The following is a 21835-nucleotide window of genomic DNA, read 5'->3' as shown; positions in this document are numbered from 1 at the left end:
GGAGTTTGGGCAGCTATCTATACAGCCTGACCGTACAGTGAACTTTGGTCATTGTGTCCAGCATTCTGGGTCCCTGTTTGTGGCAGAACGGCAAATTCTGGGTCCCTGCTTGTGGCTTCTTTAACACAGGAGACCTTCTTCTTAGTGTGAAAAGCTGAATTTAATTCCAGTTAAAGAATTTTTAACTTAGTTTTTATAGGATGAGTCGTTCCACAGTTAAACATGATAAAGGACACACATACACACACACATACATATACACACAAAAGAAAGTTAGAAAATTTATTTTCAACCTTCCAAAATTTTCCACAGATGAACTTGACATTGATTAACACTTTTCAATAGCAATAGCCCTAGAAGCAAAGTACCTAAAAGGATTTGTATTAAGTTAGAGATGTTTATAGATGATGTCCCCTAGAAAGACCCTGTTGGTGGTTTCTGACCCTGTTGGTGGTTAATGACCAAACCTAAGACATGCACTCTCTTGATTTTCCTATCAAAGGACTGTACTTACTAAAAGTATTAATTTAATTCTTCTCATATACCAAATGAAAACCACTAATTATTCAGTTTTCTGAAAACAGAAAATTGGCCATGAATTTTAGAAGTTTGTCAATATTGCTCAATTGAGAAAGGATTCTCTGTGGAATTCAAATGTGGGGACGTAAGCTTTGAAAAGTTCTTGTTCTTATGGGCACAAACCAGCAAAATAAGTAAAGGCGAAACCATCTCAGAAAATTCAGAAGTCATAAATAACAAACTATAACATCACTTCGAGTCACTAAATGATCTTTAGGGTACTGAAAATCAGAATTCATTTCTGCTTAAAAAGAAAAACAGGTAAGGGGAAGTAAGCTATAATCAGAATATAAGCATTGTGTGAAAGATCTCTTACTGTGATGTTGTTTTTTTTTGTTTTGTTTCCTGTTGAAAAGATGTTTCATGATTTGTTGTCTTCCAAAATTCTTTGGTACTAAACCAATGAATAATTTTTCTATCTAATATAAAATAATTATGAGATGGGGATTAACCAACAGTTTTTGTGTGAAGTATGACCTATGAACAAAGCCCAAAGCTTGCCATTAAATTCCTGTGTAACTAACAAGATCATTTCTCTGTCTCTTCATTTTACTAAGGGCAAAATAGTATTGTCCCTCTATACTTAATACATAACAATACATAAATGAGATTGTTTTCTTATAATCTTAACAAGCATCCATCTAAAGTGTTATCTAGTATACAGTACATTAAAAATACAGCATATTATCAGATTTTCAATGATACTGCAGTTATGAACTCTGGTTGTAAGGAGTTAGGGGAGAAAGTTATAGAGAATTCCTGACTCATGGTAGTTTTGGCTGTTAAGCCTCAAACACTTATTTACAAACAAACTGAAAATGTGAAATCAAACTAATTTTCACAGCTCCAAGGAGATCAGATAAGATACTTAGGTATCTTAAGTCACTCTCAGATATAATTATTTTTAAAGTTATTTTTAGCACAAATGATGATAATTCTAGAAAAATGGCAAAACAAATCCTGAAAACTGAAAATATTTGGTGAGCTTTCATCCTATTTTCAACTGGTTTTTACTCAGAAACTGAAAGATAAAATTAATTTTCAATTTTCTCATGAGTGGAAGGGACAATAAGAACTGCAAAAAAGTATGCACATTAAATAAATATGTCCTAAGTAACAATACAGCAATATATACAGATTTGGGCACAATAGAATAGACTATGTGAATTCCATATCATAGGTTTCTCTTTAAGTATTATCTGTTGAAACTTTTGAGGTTGGTTTTTTTTTTTTTCCTTTGCAGTGGCCAGTTTCTTCTGAGGTCTGTTGGGGAATAGTTCTCTTCACTTGAAGGCTAAGCTTACTTTTCCATTGCAACATTTATGTTCACTGCCCAGCTGGCTTCAGTGGCATCTCATTATTTTTGATGTTTTTTACTTTTGAAGATTTCTGTAAATAAAAAAAAATAAGAGGGGTTCATCGGAAATATGTATTGGAAGTAGCCAAGAAAGAAACTATGTGCTTTCAAATACTGTTTATAGTACACTCACAGGCATGTATGTTTTTTGAAAAATAATTGGGAGCACATTAAGAAGAGGCAAACACACAAAAACAAAACTGAAGTAAACTAGACTAAACAAGGAAGAAATGTAAACTCAAGGCAGAAATTTCTATGAGGTAGGACATAATACCTTAAATTTGCAAAGTGTTACACAGTGCTTTTCTTTACATTTTAGTTAATCTTTTTTTTTTAATATTTTTTTAATATTTTATTTATTTGACAGAGAGAAATCACAACTAGGCAGAGAGGCAGGCAGAGAGAGAGGAGGAAGCAGGCTCCCTGTGGAGCAGAGAGCCTGATGTGGGGCTCGATCCCAGGACCCTGGGATCATGACCTGAGCCGAAGGGAGAGGCTCTAACCCACTGAGCCACCCAGGTGCCCCTACATTTTAGTTAATCTTTATAAAAAACTCCAGTATGCAGATAGCATAAGGTAAAAAACTGAATCTGCAATGAAGAGACCTGCCCAGCAATCACACAGCAAATAAGAGACTGAAGCTTGAGTGTGCTCTAAAAGTGTCTGATTGCAGGGGCACCTGGGTGCACATCGGGCTCTCTGCTCAGCGGGGAGCCTGCTTCCTCCTCTCTCTCTGCCTGCCTCTCTGCTTACTCATGATCTCTCTCTGTCAAATAAATAAATCTTTAAAAAAAAATAAAAATAAAAAAAATAGAAGTGTCTGATTGCAGATGCATCACCTTGGCTGTGTCACGATGCCTGCAGAATGGAGGCCAAACCTACTGGAGTTCTAAAGACTGCAGAGGAGGAGAAGAGTAATGATAAACATCAAACTGAACAGGTCTCAAGCATAAACAGAGTGACCTACCCTCTCATGAGCATATTCGGACTTGACATTAATGTACAATAACATCATATCAAACCCTCAAGGAAAGCAAGCTACACTGCAGATAGGAATTCTGTGTGTTCAAGCAAGACACTTCATTCCATTCCATTATGGCTTTGTGGAACATGGGGCATGGGTGGTTTAAAAAAATTCTAACAGCATGCACTATAATGGTCAAGAGGTACAGAAGACCAGTCCTCTGGAAGTCCTCCATACTTCCATTGTACTAGTGATCTGTTAAGTGTTAGTCACATGACTCTGAAGAAGAACACTCTGAGGCTCTTGACTCTGAGCTTTCATCTCCCCTCCTTCCCTCTTTCCTTTTCTTCCTCTTTTCCCCTCCATTTCTTCCTTCCTTTTTTCCTCCCTCCATCTCTTTCTTCTTCCTTTTGTTTTTTCTTTCTTTCTATTCCTCCATATCTCCTTTTCTCTCTCCTCTCCTTTCCCCTCCCACCACCCCCTTCTTTCATTCCTCCCTTCCTTCCTCTCTCCCTCCATTCCTTCTTTCCTTTGTTCTTTCTTCCTTTTCTGCTGTATACTAGCTTTATAATCTTAAAGAAGTTACCTAGCTTTCATGCACCTCATTTCCTCATCTTTAAAATGAAGAAGGGGAAGGGATAATAATTCCTATTTTACAGGGTTATGACAAAGATTAAATGAACCAACAGATGTAAAGAATTTTACATTTAACACTAAGAAGTTTACTGTCTCCCCAACTGTTAGCTATTTTTATTATAGGTGTGAAATATAAAGACAAAATATAGCTTCGTGACCTCTGAGGAGCTCATAGACTAACTGGGGAAGAAGAAAAGAGATGTCAAAGCAGAAAGAAGTAGAATTTCTCCACACATCATGTTAATTTCCCTGGAAATCTCAATTTATGTTCTTGTGTCAACACTTCCCAGTGTTAACTAGGGCTGGGTTTGGGGATACATGGTGGGATGCGGGTAGTCAGTGGTCTAAAGAGAGAAAGCCTGGATTCCATGGTCTTCTTGATTTTATTCTCATTATCTGCTAGCCCCAGCTGCTACCTTTAGATTTTTAGGTCTTTCTCACATCACAAACAGTAATAAAACTACCCACCATCGAGTATACATTATAGATGAAAGAACACGGGCTTTTTAGGCAGTATGCCCAGATTTAATTCCCACTTCTATCACCTACAATCTTTGTGACTTTATCTGTAAAAAGGGATAACGACATTATTTCTCCCACAGTATTGCTTTTCTTGGGAAAGGGGAGGAAGGGGAGGAGGGCAAATAAAATCAAGATATTGTAGGACAGAGAAAGGGAATCTGAAGAACTAGGTTTGATTCCTGATTCTAAGACTTACAGACTGTATGTCTGGTGGAATGTCTGAATTCCATTTCTCTATCAGAGAATGAGTTGTGATAGTAATAAGTGAATCACAGAATTGAGGAAATATCAAATGAAATAATGGTCCTGCAAGTGCTTTGCACAACATAAAGTGCTACAGAAATATTACCTGCTATTATCATCTCATATTCACAGAAAACTATAATAAGCCTGAAGTCTGAAAGTTCAATCTGTCATCTTGACAGTTATTAGTCTCACTCTCCCTTGTCAATAAACTGATTTAAGATAGGTCATAGTTAAGCAGAAGAATAGGAGGTGAGGGAATCAGAATAATCAGATTATCTCAATATAAAATAATAAAATTTAAATAATCTTTGTTTTGGAAGGGACCTTACAAGTTGCCTTTCCTTGCCTGATCTAGCCCAATCTTCCATCTAGTGTCAGAAGTCCCCAAATAACACTTGTGTTCTTGTGGCAGATTCAGGGTGACAGAATGGATTTTACATTGAATAGAAACTGAGTTCTTTATTGTGTTAAATTGTAAGAATCTCAATGTGTGCAGGAACTGATTTTCCTGACAATAATTTAGATTTTAAAATTCAAATTGATTTAAAAGCTTCAACTCTTTCAGCATTCATCAACTCTTTCTTTGGGAAATGTGACAAACCTAACATGGAGGTGATGTTTCTTACATTGAGTTGAATATTCAGATTGCTTTTGAATTCACATTTACTTAAATAATCAAATTAACTGAGGGGTGTGGAATCGAGTACACTCCTTAGAGATCAAGCCAAACACTTGATCCACAGAAGGACAGATAAACAATGCAGTTTAGTTTTGTTTTTCTCTCTAAAAAGTATCCTCTGGTAGTTAAAATCTGCATCTTTGTAAGAATAGCCTACTACTCAATCCACAAAATAAAGCTTTATATGCGTAACATTAGATGAATTTTTTTGAATGAGAAGATTAAGGTGAAAGGCCTCCATTTCCTCTTACTTTATAAAAATCAAGTTCAAGTATATCTAAAATTGCCTTACATTCTCTTCTAGAGCCAATGCTTCCTAAAGAGTGAATTTGAACCACCGCTAGCTAACCACCACCTGCTCACTTTCCTTTTCAGGAACTTTGGGATCCAGTCGCCTCAAATTGCTCCAGCTGATGATGAACAGTAGAACCTGAAGCAAAACACATCTATTTCTTGGAGGGGGCAACTCAACTGCAAAATGCAATTTTCTGGAACCTCTTCTGAACATTTTCAACTGGATTTTCACCCATATACCTGATGAAGTTCTAGAACCTAGGTGAGGTTCGGTGGGCTGAGGTCCAGAGCCGATGACCAAGAAAGAATTCTTGAGACATCTTTGGTGCAAAATGGTGGTTTATTAAAGCATGGGGACAGGACCCGTGGGCAGGAAGAGCTGCTGCCCTGGGTTGTGAGGGATGGCAGGTACCCTGCGGTTGGGGGAAGGTGAAGAGAAGGGAGGTTTCAACGGAGTTTTCATATGCTAAAGAGGGCCTATGAGGTCTTGGGAGTATCCTGGAGGTCTTCCAGGGATACCAGATACCGGAGTCTTTCGGCTTAATCAATGTTGTCTTTTGGCAAGCCATTAATATCAAGATAGTTGGGAGATTCCTGGTGGGATGTCACAATCCTGCTATCAAGCATCTTTGTTAGTGAGATTTAGGTTCAGAAGAGATTTAACTTTATTTACATTTCCTCCTACCTCAGCCTCCTTCAGTTTTGTGTATGGAGGGAGGGCTTGAGGAACTGAGTTATTTGCCTCTGGAAATTATCAATAGCACAAGGTAACTTCTTTGTTTGTAGATCTCTAGGACATTTGTAAACCAAGGGGAACTATTTGTTTCTCTCTTATGGTGGTCAGGGGTGCCTGAGGAATGCTACACATATTACCAAGGGGAGCGGATGGAGAGAGGGGAGTGGATGGAGAGAGGGGAGCAGATGGCGAGGGGGTGCAAGGTGCCAGCTTTTGCTTTGTCCTCAGCCAGCCTCCTGCTCCCTCATCATACCTACCCACTCTCACAACAGTACCAATCCTCTCCTTGCCTTTTCTTAGGATCTTTTGTATTTAAATCATTGGTTGAGATTGAAATATCTGCTTTATTCTTCCTCTCATCATATAGCACCATTTTCTGGAGGCAAGTCTTATATTTATATTCCTGGCAACTGTTTCTGCACACAAGAAATGTTTGATGGTTCTCACACATTATCTGCCAAGTTCAAAATGGGAGTCTGGGTCTCATTTCTCTGGTCAAGAAATATTTACAAAGAACCTACAATAAGGCAGACACTCTTTTAGAACCTGAGGATACAGCAAATTGATACAAATCCCTGCCTCCATGGTACTTTCATGTGGGAAAGGTATAAAGTAAAGAAGTAAAATGTACAGTATATTGGATGGCATATGGGAGACAGGCAGCCCCAGACAGGAAGGTTAGAATTTTAAGTAAAGTCTCTGTAGAAGGGATCACTAAGAAGGCAATGGCTAAGGAAAGACCTACAGAAGATGAAGCTGGAAGTCATGTCACTCTCTGGGGGAAGATTACACCACTTGAAGAAAACAGTCTGGGTAGTTGTTGAGGATGGAGCACACCTCTAGTTTTGGAGAAACAGCTGGGGGGCTGATGTAGGTAGGTAGTGGGAAAGGGGGAGAAGTAGAGAGATCTTTGGAGGGTTTGGTAGAAAGGTGTTATATGATCTAAGGTTTTCACACACTCTCTCTGGCTGCCATATTGAGAATGGATGGTATGAGACAAGGGCAGAAACAGACTGACTAGGAAGGAAGTTTGTGGTACAAGAATCCAAACAAGAAATAATGATGACTTAGATTTGGTTGACAACAGTAAACATGGTTAAAAAAAGAAAAAAGTCATATTCTAGATATTGCTTGAGGATAAAACCAATAGGATTTGCTGAGAGAGTGGGTGTGATGAGTGGGAAGAGAGAGTTATTCATAATCCTTCTACCTCGTTGTTTTTCCAAGTGTGGTCCAAAGACTCCCTGCCTCACAGTCTTGCAAAAGACATGTCAAAAGAGATTCTTAGTTTCTACCTGGGAACTACTGAATCAGACTGTTAAGAGAAGAGTTTGGAAAACTTTTATTCTAAAGGGTCCAAAAGTAAATATCTTAGGCTTTACATATGGTTTCTGTCAAAATCACTCAATTCTGCTGATACAGTATAAAAACAGCCATAGGCAACATTAAATGAATGAGTGTGGCTTTTGTTGCAAGTCAACCTTATATAGATAATGAAATTTGACTTTCATGTAATTTTCATGTGCCAGAAAATATTTTTTTTAATCTTTAAAACACTTAAAAATGAAAAAACAAAAGTTCTTATCTCATGGACATACAAAAACAGGCAATGGGACAGACTCTCCCACTGCTAGTTTGCCCATTTTTCTCTAGAGAGCAGATTCCAGGAATATGTATTTTTAACATGCTCATTAAGTGACGTTTTTTATACACAACAACTTAGAGAATCACTGCAATAAGTTTTGAGAGTTATTGTCATCTGTTCTTTTTTCTTTTGCTTTGTTCATTGGTCAGAATAAAAACAGATTTCTTTAATAAAATGAGAAACAGAATTGGTTTGGAATAATGGATAAAAGCAAGATCCTCATCTGCCAACAAGAAAAAAGGTTAGAAGTAAAGAAAAAGGAACTGAAAGTTAATTATGAAAATAATTAGGGAATTGGGGAGAGACTCAAAAACTTGTTTTTTAGAAGTAAACTATAGTTTAAAAATGCATTTATTAAAATGAAATCTTGCCATTTGCGACAACGTGGATGGAACTAGAGGGTATTATGCTTAGCTAAATAAGTCAATCAGAGAGAGACAACTATCATATGATCTCCCTGATATGAGGAAGTTGAGAGGCAACATGGGGGATGTGGGGGTTGGAAAAGAATAAATGAAACAAGATGGGATCAGGAGGGAGACAAACCATAAGAGACTCTTAATCTCACAAAAACAAATTGAGAGTTGCCAGGAGGAGGCCGGTAGGGAGAGGGTGGTGGGGTTATGGACTTTGGGGAAGATATGTGCTATGGTGAGTGCTGTAAATTGTATAAACCTGGCGATTCACAGAACTGTATCCCTGGGGCTAATAATATATTACATGTTAATAAAAAATAAAAAATTATAAAAAAACATACTGTAAAAGAAAAAATGCATTTATCATTAAAAGGGATCAATCAATGATTTGTGCATGATTCCATAAAAGTCAAAGGCAGAGGTCACCATATGTATCTAGTTTCCTGTTCTACACAGGTTAAGGTACTGTCATTGGTCTGGAGAACAGTAGGATTTTGCCCTATGAAAGAATACCACCTATCATAATTTGCACACCACGCATGCAGCTCATCTCTGCTTGTAAGCAACCTTGTGGTTTAGGTCTCAGATAGCATATGAATTTGCACCACGACATCTCTTTTTTTTGCTTGATCATCTAACATTTTTGATTGCTCTTTCTCTCTAGTGTCACACTCAAATCATAAGAAAATATAGGGGAAACAAGAAAAAATTAATTGACTTAAACAGATCTCTTAACCATAATCATAGTATGAAAATAGGGATCATTTTGGGTTTAAAAAATTGACTTTGATTTTTCATTTAGTATTTCTCAACTTCATCCCTCCTTTGCTGTCATTCTATTCTCTTCTTTGTCTCAAGATTTAATTCACCAATGTTTCATTTCTGAGACAGAATCAAATAGAAATTGACAATATTTATTTCAGAGAAAATAATTTTCAAAAATATAACTCAAGTGCAGTGTCAAGTCCTAATAGGTAGATACAAAACTACTAGCAAACAGCCTTTGGGTTATCTCAAGAATTTATTGGTGAAAAAAATAATAGGTTTCTAAGCATTTAGTGAGCATTATGAAGACTATACGAGTGGAGTGAACAGAAAAAGGAAGTGGAGAAGAAGACAGGACTTCAAACAGGCTGCTCAATAGTCCATCCTGGTCTAACACTCCTGACTCCTGACAGCTGGAAGCTATATTTCTTCAAATCTCTGTTAGATTCTGTAGTAAACCCACATGAGATGTGGTTAATATGATGCCACAGCAATCAGTACAGTGCTAACCAAAAGCTGTTGATTGAGTCTATGATAACAATAATAGTAAATTTTTTGTGTCTACTCTGTGCCACTCGCATTCACAATTTCATGTGAGGCAGGCATTTTTATTCTCGTTTTACAGATAAAGAAACAAAATCACAAGAAAATGTGACACTCTTCAAAATAAGAGTTCAGTCTCAGGTCTGCCTGATTGCAAAGCCTGCATATTTCCCTCTGTACTTCACTGTCCTGCAGAATGTTTCCCCAGTGATTGATGTTCCTGTCCAACCACAGATTGAGGATAGAGTGGAGTGAAAAGAAAAGAGAAGAAAGAAATGAAATGACATGAAAAAGATTGTTTGCTTTGAGAAGTGTTTTTTCCTTTTCCGTATGGTATATGATTTTACTTTTATAATTAAGATTCTGCTGATGAGATCTCCCATTGGGGAAGGCTGACGAGTCCGATTTTTCATGAAGAACAAGCACTGCAGGAAATAAATTAATCTCTAGGGAAGAAGAGGGGCAAGACTGTCAGTACTCACACAACTGCCTAATAGGAAATGATATTTCAAGATGGTTGAAAGAATGAAATGACTATGGGTTCTCCTGCCAGCATATTCTTTACATTTAAACCTTCCTGAGAAGAGGGAAGTAAATTGCTCTAGAATGAAGAGCAACCTTGTAACATTTCACTTTGGGCTGTCAGTACTTCCAAGCTAAGACAGTATTCCCTAGAAACGGGAAAGAAACTCTACCGTGTCGTTGTTTTGTCTGTATGATGAAAAATCTGCACTGTTGTTAAATAGAAGGATGAATAATATACCAGATTTTTTGATGACCAGTTTGAAATTATCCAACATTTTATGTAACAGGCTTTCTAGTCTTTGGAGTAAAAGTAATTATTGTGCTTGGAATTACACACTATTTACAATAATGCTGAATTATTGAAGGGTGCTTTTATTAAGATCGTGAAACAGTAAAATGTTTTATGATATCGAAAGTACCTGTCTCTTGATGGCCTGTATTCTGTCATTCATCAGTCAAGGTCTTTAAGATGGAACACTGATCTTGTCTAATTCTCAAAGTCGTTCTCATAGAGAACCACCTCATGTTTTATTCCTCATAATATATGTAAAATCTGAAGTTTAGATTAAATATTAAGGTTAAGTTAAAACCCAGTATAAAAATTGGGGTGGCACCTGGGTGGTTCAGTGGGCTAAGCATCTGACTCATGATTTCGGCTCAGGTCATGATCTCGGGATCATGGGATGGATCCCCAAGGCAGGCTCTGTGCTCAGCTGGGATTCTACTGAAGATTCTGTCTCTCTCTCCCTCTCCCGGCTCACTCTCTCTCTCTAAATTAAATAAATAAAATCTTTAAAATTCTTTATTTTCCTGTGGATCCATTCTTCATTTGTAGCTTCTACTTTGACCTCAGTGATGAATTTTTCCATGGAGCTTGTCTTCTCTCCCTCATTTAATGTACCACAATATGTAGCTTCCTACCTGTGGTGAATTACTTCTATGTGAATCTTGCTTAAGGAAGACCAACAGTTGCATCGCTCGATGGTTATCAGAATAGACCACAGAATCCCATGCATTCAGAACTGACAGGGCACAAAGATTACTTGGTATGCTTCCTATTTGGGTGAAGAAAGTATAACTCAGGAAAATGAAATGGTCTATGAAGGGCAAAACATCTAGCTGTGGCAGAGCAGGGACTAGACCTTAAAGTATGTGGTTTTTGTTTTCTGGCCTAAGGCTCTTCTCACTACTTGACAAGTTGAATTTATGGAGGATATAAGTCATGGCATGAGTTTAATCTGAAGATGGAGGAATAAATAGAATGACATCTGAAGTTTCAAAAGAAAGGAAATGTTATTTGATAACTTTGTTCAGGATCGAGTATAAATTTTGTTCAGTGGAGAACATTTATGTAGGGCAAAAACAAATAAGCATATTTAAATGACTATCTTTTCTGGCAGAGTGCAGTTTCTAAGAGGCACAGAAGGAGGAAACCCCTGTTCAGCCAGTCAGACCACCAGAAGCGATCTCTGCAATTCATGAGTGACCTACATAATAGTCAGGTCCTCTTTACAGCTTGATGGTCATATTCTGATACCATGAGACTTTGTCCTCAACTGAAGGAAGCCACCTCACCCACAGCCCTTCTCAGAAGCTGCAGTATCCAGTGATTGAGTGATGCAGGGGCTATAAAGGCCTGGCCCCCTCCCCTCAACACAGCACAATTCCGAAGAGCCACACCAGCTCCAGGGCTTCGGGTGGGATCAGCAAAGGTCTTTGTCATGACTATATGATAACTCAGCTTCCCCCTCTGCCCAGACCTGCTTTTGTCCCTCTGCTTTATGTGTGGTTTCTGAGATCATTTCCCAATAAATGTCCCAACCAGGGAATGAGGCATGAAACAAGTCGCTGAAAACAAACATTGGGTCTTCACACATGTTGTCTACCAAAAATAATAACCAGTGGAGTCCTGTGCTATTCCTGAGCTACTGCAGCTGGGGGAAGGTGGGGAAGTTGTCCATTAGGGAAGGTCAGGACTTCCAGGCCTCTGCAAAATTGCACTATTTCTTGGACTCAGACGAGTCAGTGACTCATCTTCAAAGAAGGGTTCCACTTGCTATCCATGACCACGGAATTCAGAGGCTCCGTGGAGTTCCCAGGAGGATATAATTTTCAAAGGGAAAAAGTGCCAGCAGAAAATGAGGAACCACAACAGCCACAGCACGTGGGCACAGCCAGCACCGGGCAGAAGATACCATCCGGAAGCCAAGTTCTTCTTAGCAACCAGCTCATAAAGATGCAGAAGTTAGTTCTAACAGCTACGCCTCAACTGGAGCCTGTGATGTCCTATACGAACTTTAACCTATTTCCTCTAATGTAGTCTTCAAAATAGCCGATGGTGTAGTACTGTTATTAACCCGATTTCAGAAATAAAGAGACAGAGACATTAACAAATTGCTCGTGGTTTACCACTCGCAAGTGGGAGCCGAGATTTAAACCCAGCAGTCTGAGTTCAGACTCCAAATGTTAGCCACTTAATCATCCTACTTTCAGAGGACTGTTCTTTTAGTAATTTATGGACAAAACAATGTACAGACTTAGTAACAAGGTTCCTAAAATAAGATGTGGGCATTGCCAAGCTGCCAAGCAACCAGAGTGAATCAAGAACCCACAGAAGAAGGTCATGCAGGAGATGGGGTGAAGCCTTTTCATCAGTTGCTTAGGGAAGAGGAGCTGGGCCTGATGGCGTGATCCTGAGGTGCAATTTATTGCCCTCCAGGCTGCAGTAGAGCAAACTCTCCTCGCATGGTGTGCGTGCAGCCACTCACAGCGAAGCTTCTAGTTATTTCTGTTCAATTCCAAAATAAAGAATTTCCTTCGGTATAATTATTAGACATATATGTGAATTGGTTCTATGTCATCTAACTGAAAGAGTAAGATCTGGGTGTCCAGAAGGAGCAAACCTGGGGAAGCAGCACCCTGGTCTTAATAAGATTTTTGGTTTTTGTCCGGGATGTACTACAAAGACTCTAAAATTGCCCTTCTCACCCAAAAAGAATTTAGGAAATAACTGACTTATGTCTAAGGAAGAAAAGGGGGAAAGTTCAGAAAGGGTATCATTTGCTCCTCCTGAACTCCAGGGTGGCTACTGGATATTCTGAGATTAGTGAATTAGGGAACATGGTAAATGTTAAATAGAGTTCCAAGGAGCCTTTTTTTCTTTTTCTTTTTGCCAAATAAAGACACATATATTGTATTGTACAAGACAAAAACAAAATTTGAAAAATTTTATTTTTGTTACACCTGACTTCTGTATTTTTACATATGGAATTGTTTTACCCTCTAATTCCTAATGAAGACAGATTCTGTAATTGATTGTAATTGCAAATGGGAAAGAAAGTGAAGCTATTTCCCAGATGAGCATGATAAATAATTTCTAAATAAATGCATGTCAAAATTAACCTAAATAGGGAAATGTCATTTTACTCTTCTTAAATAAAGTTAAGAGTCTCACTTGCTTAAAACCACTACTATAGGGGCACCTGGGTGGCTCAGTTGGTTAAGCATCTGTCTTCGGGTCAGGTCATGAGCCCAGCGTCCTGAAATCAAGTCCTGCGTTGGGCTCCCTGCTCAGCGGGGTGCCTGCTTCTTCCTCTCCCTCGACTGCTTCCCCTGCTTGTGCGCTCTTTCTCTCTCTCTCTCTCTCTCTCAAATTAAACAAACAAACAAATAAATAAATAAAATCTTAAAAAAAAACCCCACTATTGTAATTCCAGGTCTTCTTTTTTCTTAAGCCACCACTTACAGGCAACATGTTCCAGCAGGTGCTGCCCTGGTCTGGAACACCCCCGGCACTATCCATCCAGGGGACAAATCTGGGGCTGTCCCACACCAGCCCGGAAAGACGCACACACAGGATAGATCAGATAAGTTTCCCATGATTGAAACAAAAACTTTGATCTCAGGAATTTTACTATCTGGTACTTTTTAGGATCCATAATCGTAAGGGGGAAAAAAAAGTTTTCGATGAATTAATAATGGCTTGAGACTCAACACGCTGTAGCAATATTCACTGCAGTACTTGTTTCTTTATAGTCATGCTTGATTAGTATTTGAAATTTGCAGGAATTGCAATATGCATGGTTTTCAAAGCCCTTTCCAGGATTTCATTTTTATCACTCGACAAGAGTCAATGAAAAGGCAATAAGAAAAGCTCTATGGGATATTTTTATACAAGTGTCAAAAGCCAGTAAGCTAACTACATGAAAGAACCCAGATTGAACAGACAGAGTTTGAGCAGAAACACTTCAGAGACTTTATATCTAGTATTTTGACTTTTACATGCCCTTGGAGGGGGAAAAAAAAGAAAAAGTGCTAGCTACAAAACCAAATAAGGAGGGGAAAGGAACAAACCATATGCTTAAGAATAATTACAATTTCCATTTTCCTACAAACGGAATGTGAAGTTTCAAAGATAAAGTGTGATAGAAATTGAGCTGCTTTGGTGTGTCTAAAATATATCCAAGAAAGAAAATTCTCATTTCCCTTGCTAACTCATCCCAGATTTCTACAATATAGAAGTTAGTCTGAACGTTGTCAACTTCTCCAGAAGTCCATTTACTCTTATTTTGCTTTTAGTAGAGATAAAAAATATCAGATCATCTCATCTCTAGAAACAAAACTATTGTAATTCAAATCTACATTAGGTTATTTATCTGACACATCTTTAAGTTAAGACATCTCAATTACTATAACCTTTTCTCAATCCATTAATCCTTTTGTTAATTCTACCAAAAATTTAAAAATATTACTGTCACGATAATACAAGCAATATTAAACACTTCTTGGCCATGAAAACCATAAATGAGAAAATGCTAATAAAAAGGAAAAATGAACAGACCTATCATTGTGTTTAATATTATACTGCACTTAAAACTACATTTCTTGGGCACCTGGGTGGCTCGGTGGGTTAAAGCCTCTATCTTTGGCTCAGGTCATGATCCCAGGGTCCTGCTCAGCAGGGAACCTCCTTCCTCCTCTCACTCTGCCTGCCTCCCTGCCTACTTGTGATTTCTGTCAAATAAATAAATAAAATCTTTCTTCAAAAACTACATTTCTTTTTTTAAAGATTTATTTATTCGAGAGAGAGAGAGAGTGCACACAACAGGGTAGGGGGCAGAGAGAGAAAGAATCTTGAAGTAGACTCCCCAGTGAATGCAGAGCCCACCACTGGGCCAGATCCTAACACCTCAAGATCCCAACGTGAGCTGAAATCAAGAGTTGGCGGGCACCCAGAAACCCCTAATATATTTCAGTGAGATTTGTAGTTGAGGCAGTCACGCTGACAGAGCCTTATATTCCAAGCAAAGTGGAAGTTAGAATCTGTAAATTAGGCTTGTGGCATGTAAACAATTAAAACCAGTAACATGTGGCTTCACTGACCTGTGGTTACACTGGTGGCTGCTAGTTGAGCTGCCCCACTCTTGCTTCTTTCTTTCTCCAATTCGGCCAAATTACTTTGACAACCAACTGGTACTTTTGAATCCAGGCCAGCTTGATTTGAGCGCAGTTTTTTGGATATGTCTACATGGAGACTCTGAAATGACACAGGCCAGAGTGACTGATTTCACAAGTAAATTATCAGTCCAAAATAAATGCTTCCCAGAGATATGACAAGGATAAACATTTATCATATGGCAAGCTATGTTTGTATATCTGAATCAGAACATTCTATATGTCAAAGTGACTTACAAGTTACACTTTCATCAATATATTTTGGTAATCTAGGCATGGAATTTTTGAAATGATCTAAGTGACCAGAATAAGTCATCTCAGACTCAGAAAATCATCTTCAAATCCCATTTGAGTATATCATTTTCTTCTTGTGAAACTTAGAAGATATTTTTCATTTAAAACATTTTCACTCAGTTTTTATTATTATAGTTAAATTATCCAGCATTTCATTATATATCACATAATTACATATTGTATAATGAAGAACAGGTTTCATTTCTGCATTATCTGTAGACTTTTTATAAACCAAATCATAACATCTAGTTTAAATTAACCCACATTTGTATCAGCATTATTCAAACTTGACAAAGCTCCTCCAATAGTTTAAGAATAATAATTCATCCTAACAATGAATTATTAAGGCACAACATCAATGGACCTTAAAACACATCTCCCATATAAGAGATGTCATAGTGTTTGATGTTATTCTATCATATTGTATGCTTCAAAAGAATCATCAGATAGGAGCAAAAACTAAAGACATAAGTAGGAAGTGGAACTTTCAGCACTTTGCTTCATATCCAAATTCAGATTAAAAATTTTTCAGTTTAAATATGGCTACATAGTATTCAAGATTCATGCAGTCAAATTTAGCCAGTCAACTTTGGCCATCCATATCAACCATTTTGGTTCACTAAAGGATAGGATGATGAACATTCTCCTTAAGTTCCTCCTACAGACCATGTGTAGCATTAAATTTATTAAAAGCTTCGTTAGAAGCTAGATTGAAAGGCTTTTAAAGTTTGGAAAGGGTCAATAAGGAAATTACAACCCACCATAATTAAATAACTGGCCCAAATAAACAGAATGAATGGTGCCGAGCCTTAAGGATATGTCTCCCAACACTTAAGAGTCCAGTGCTCTTCATGCCACTCTACAATCCATTTATTCATTTACCCATTCAGTGTGGTGGACTGGTCACACTGATGGCCCTGGTTCTTCACTTCTCTCCGTATCCATGTCCCCTCCATGTAATTTTGCCATGCCCTCCTACTCTGACTTTTGACTCATACATGTGACTTCTCCTGGATTAATAGGATATTGGCACATGGACATAGACAGAGACTTGAAAGAAACTTGCACAAGTGACTTTGATCACTCTTGTCCTTTTACTATGCCATGCCTAGACTAGATGCTGGAAATTCGGCAGGACAGAGAGTAAAGTCAGTTTACCCTAGGCATCAGAGCTGAGACAATCAACAGCCAATGGAACCCAGATATCTGGATGAACCCAGCCTAGGTCAGTTGAAACTAAGTCAGGTCAGCTGAACCCCACAGCTTCAAGGACTAAATAATGTGGTTTTAGCTAAATGCAGTAAGTTTTTCTGGTGAGTATGCAACACTGTGTGGCAACAGATAAATGATATCTCCAAGAGCCATTTATCTATAGAATCCCAGATACTGGGTATGAGGAAACAAATGTAATATATAAAATGTAATATGTAAATATGACATAATCTCAGACGTTAAATGGTTTAAACACAGTTTCTTAAATTGTTTAAGTGGAGAATTAAGCTAGAGTGTGTGGGATGTGTGAGTGCCTCAGTCAGTTAAGTCTCTGCCTTTGGATCAGACAATGATCCCAGGGTCTTGGGATTGAGTACCACATCGGGCTCCCTGATCAGCAGGGGTCCTGCTTCTCCCTCTGCCTACCACTCCCTCTGCTTGTGCTACCTCTCTTTCACACATACACACAAATAAATAAATAAAATCTTTTAAAAATACGAGTGTGGTAAGTCACTTGTAGATAATTCTCAAATTCCTTCTTTAATAACAAAAGTTGAGATCCAGATAATACGACAGAGGGTAACTCAAAAGATCAGAACTTGAACATCAGCATTGATCAAAACAAAACTACTACACCTGCTTATATCTGATTCATCTACAGCCCACAAAAAGGTAAGTCCATCACTCAGTTTGAATTTTTAAATTTATTGTCAGGCCTGACACATAGTTTGTCTTAACACATAGCTTTGAAAAGAAGCAGATTCAACCAGCATTTAAGTACTTTCCTGATTTTGATATTAGATGCCTTTGGAAAGTATATTATTATTATTTCAAATGATTAGATGAGTATTAAATCATAGTTTTTCAGTACTAAGCAATAAACTAGATTAAACAAGAAATGTAGCTTCTTGCTTTTTCATAGCAATTTCAATCAATATTAAAATTTCAATTGACAGGATTAAAACAATTAGCAATTTCAATTGATAATATTAAAACATCGAGGGGAAAATGTAAGGTCATGAGAATTTCATGTATTATAATATACCCCAGACTTCAAAGAAGAAACACAGAATTTCAATAAAGTTCTTAAACTTGAAATCTGTAACTTGAAAGGTTGAGCAGATCAAGACTGATTGATCATAATGGGTTAAATACTACACAGGCCTGGAGCATCTGGGTGCAAACCTCTGGCAGATTGGATACTTTATGAACACATTAACGTTTCAATAATTAAGAACCCCATTTTTCTAGAGGCATCCCTACAATGGGGTCTCCTCTATCTAGTCAAGCCATGTCAAGTTTTCCACTCTCTCCTTACCTTTACTTGGTACAGATGGGCTCCTGTTCCCTAGTCTTAATGTAGAGGGAGGTAGATGTTTCTTAAGCTACTGACCCTGTCATATTCTCTCAACCTTGTCTACTTATAGTTAGTCCCTCCCTCCAGTTCCCTGGTTCTCCAAACCATTCACAGATATCAATTTTCCCCATGATGCTCCATTCTTCACTGCCCAATCACCTTCCATTAAGCATCAATCCCTTCCTCTTTCTCTCTCTTCTTTCTTATCCCTTGGATTTCTCCACAGTGCCTTCAGTACTTTGCTCTGTAGTTTGCAATTTTCACTGCATATTCAGCTTTGTTTCAGAACATTGTCTCTACCTCTCTACCTTGACTAAAATTCCATTCTCCATTGAAGACAGTATTTCTCCTGCAAACAAAGATGGCTGCTTATTCCTCCACACCCTAGATACTCTCAGGTTGGTGATATTCTTACTCATTGTACTGTCCATTTCTTTCCCTCTTTGCTAAATATCCCTGCTTCTTTGATATTCCTGCCAGCTAGATATGCACCATCTCCCCTCTTGCTGGAACCAACTATCTACTAATCTCTAGTCACAATCCATCCTTCGTAAAAAGACTAGATCATAGTTTTCCCTTCTAGCCCCAAGATCCTGTTTGATGTTCACATCTACACAGACATTCTACTCAATATCCTGACTGGATTTCTTTATTAAAAATGAACTTTTCATTTCTCTACCTTAGACTTTCATCCCCAGAATCACACCTGAAACCTGTCGTAACCTCTTCCACCTCCAAAATGACTAAGTGTGTTCCTCTCTCACCTAATCTCCTATCCTTTATTGTCTGTAGTCCAGCCAAGCTCCCATCTCCAATACTGCTTTTTCCACCAGGATAGTTCTTGGGCCTCACCAGAATCCAAGCTCCACTCACCCCTTTGCTTTCTCTATATCCACCAGCTTTCTAGGTTCATTTTCCTTTGTTCTCTACACAATATCCATCCCACTTTGAAAACTTTCATCTGGCCAGTAGAGTGTCGGACTTAATGCTGCTTTACCCCTCAGCAACATTTGACATGTCTAGTCACTCCCCTTCCTTGGCCTTGGTGTCCCTACTACCTCTCTCACTATTCATTCTTAGTCCCTTTTTTGGTCTGACCTTCTTTACCTAAACAATTGACTGTTAAGACTTTCTCAAAGTTTTGTTATTGACCCAGTTTTCTTTGTACCATCCTGGATAATTCCAATAATCACATGGCTTAACTTACTGTCTATGTGTTTATGACTCCAGGGGTAAGGAGAGATTTATTAAATGAGATGACTCTACGCCTGTGCGCCATGATCAGCACTCTAGATTCTGATTCTAATGTCTTTTAGCTCTACCCTTACACCACTCTTCCTTCCTATCTTAAGGCTTAGCTTTTCTGTTTGCCTAGAACATTCTTCACAAACTCTTCCCCTTAATTTTACTAAGTAAGTCTCAAATTCCTGCAGGTTTTCCCTCACCATGTAGCATTAGCCAGCACCTTTGTTCTCTAGTCTTTGAGTATCTTGTAGTGCCGTGATGCAGTTTTCACAATATAATTAAATAATACCTGGTTTAGTGTTTAATGTCTGTCTCTCTGGTTAAAATATAAACTCACTCAGAATAAGGAATATGCTTGTCCTATTCGTTGTTCTCAGTCCTTATTGCAGTATCGCAGTGCTTTTTAAAAAAAATTTTTTTAAAGATTTTATTTATTTATTGAAAAGAGAAAGAGATAGAGCATGAGTGGGGGGATGGACAGAGGGGGAGGAAGAAGCAGACTCCTTGCTGAGCAGGGAGCACCTGTGGGACTTGATCCCAGAACCCCAGGATCAGGACCTGTGTTGAAGGCAGACCCTTAACTGACTGAGCCACCCAGGTGCCCCTAGCTCAGTGTTTTAAATATAGTAGTTATTAAATAACTACATGCTAAATTAATGGAAAAATGCATGAATAAATATAGACTTAATTTTTATGACTTTTTCTTTGGCTAGTCTATCAATGGATACAACAACGTCACACGTTCCTATGTTAGAAGTAATATGCAGTCACTTTTAACAGTAGCACTTAGCATGTATTTGAAAGGAACACATATTTTAACTTGTTTGATCTGTTAAAAAAACACACATTGCAAATTTTGTGGTTTTAAATAAATTCACTGTTGCAGTCCTTGCAAACACTATACGGTATCCCATCTATTTCTGTGGCTCAAGTTACATTGGTTACTATCTATGAAAATTATAAATCAAAGAATGGTTATATTAGAGAAATTGAGAACTTAGTATGTATACACATTGGCCCCATATTCCCTAGGGAAGAAATTGTGACCTGACAATAATGGAAGAAATAAAACTCTGCCAGGTACTACTTCAATGATGTCAAGCCTTCAACCTGAAGATTAAGTTCAGAGGAAAACGAGAAAAATAAAATGTGTGCAGAGAATAGAGAGGAATAGAGATAAATTTGAACTGGCACACATCAAGTCTTTCTGATCATTCTATAGGTGTAGTTCAAAAATAAACCCTGTTTATTTTGTGTAATTTTGACTTAACTTGTCATTGGAAATGAGTCGTTATAATCCTGCCTGTTAACATAAAATGATTATTGAATTATTTTTCATGTTATTCTTAGCTTGGAATTTGTATATTGCTTTTAGGGTTCCTGTTGAAAGCAATGATCCAATTATAAGACACTGAATAGTTTTCCTATGAAGGAAGAAAGGAACAAATAAATATTATCCCCCCAAAATATTTTCTTTCTTCAAATCCATCTTTCATCTCATACCTATGGCCATGTTGTTGGGAAAAAAATCATCCTTTTCCAAACAATTCATTGAGATTCCAGATTCGTGATTACATTCGTTCATGTCCCTTCTCCCCAAGGGCTAACCTCTTTTTTTTTTAGAAAGTCACACAGGGCCTGTCTTGACCCAGGGACTAACCGTCATTCACATTTTAAACAACACAAAGTATCCCAGATAACATATTTTACTTTTTACTTGGTTAAAAAAAAAAAATCAATCACTCTCCTAACAGACTAAAAAAAGCGTCCTCTTTTCTCCTTATATAAACAACTGCTCCTTTCCACAGTCTGTACTGTTTCACTTCAGAAAAGTGAATTCAAGGGATATGTGGGAAGACATTTCAAGTGATATTTGGGAGGAAATTTCTCATTAAGTAACTTTCTTCCTCAGAATTAAATTATACTTAAGAACAGTGGTAACAGTAATTCAGAAACTATATATTAAAATAAATAAATGAAGTTCCAAATCCAATCATAAGAAACACAGGTTTGAATATTCAAATTATCATTCCAGGAGAACATGTAATCCTCTATGCATCTGTCTTTTAATGTGTATGTGTGTTTTCTCTTTTGTTTGTTATATGGTTGAATCACCATAAATAATTCAGAAGATTATTAAGTGGTTTAAAAAAACTAATAAATTTCTCATGGTGCATTATAAAGACCCAATTAAATGGAGGCAAATGTTTGGTTTTTCTGAGGAAAATATTTAAACAAGCAAGAATCTAAACTGAAAAATAATTTGAAGTTGATCATCCATATAAACAGTCCTCTCTTTCAGACAATAACTTGAGGTTTCATAAAATCATCCATCTATACTAATAAACTGTCTTTTATGCAGAATA

At 37.6% G+C, this 21835-nt stretch overlaps 1 protein-coding gene across 1 annotated transcript in view; it reads right to left on the bottom strand.

Annotated features, from left to right (window-relative positions):
- Positions 1–268: 268 nt before the first annotated feature.
- Positions 269–21835, bottom strand: part of THEMIS (thymocyte selection associated) — a 199245-nt gene continuing 177678 nt past the window's right edge. Inside the window, exons 5-6 of the mRNA XM_046004350.1 lie at positions 15290–15443; positions 269–1968 (exon numbers count right to left, since the gene is read on the bottom strand). Coding sequence (XP_045860306.1) covers positions 1937–1968; positions 15290–15443 — 186 coding nt within the window. The 3' untranslated portion in view covers positions 269–1936. The remainder of the gene's footprint in view (positions 1969–15289; positions 15444–21835) is intronic.

This window comes from Meles meles, chromosome 5 (genome assembly GCF_922984935.1).
Source record: "Meles meles chromosome 5, mMelMel3.1 paternal haplotype, whole genome shotgun sequence".
Lineage (NCBI taxonomy): Eukaryota > Metazoa > Chordata > Mammalia > Carnivora > Mustelidae > Meles > Meles meles.
This window is presented reverse-complemented; position numbering and strand designations above follow the sequence as displayed.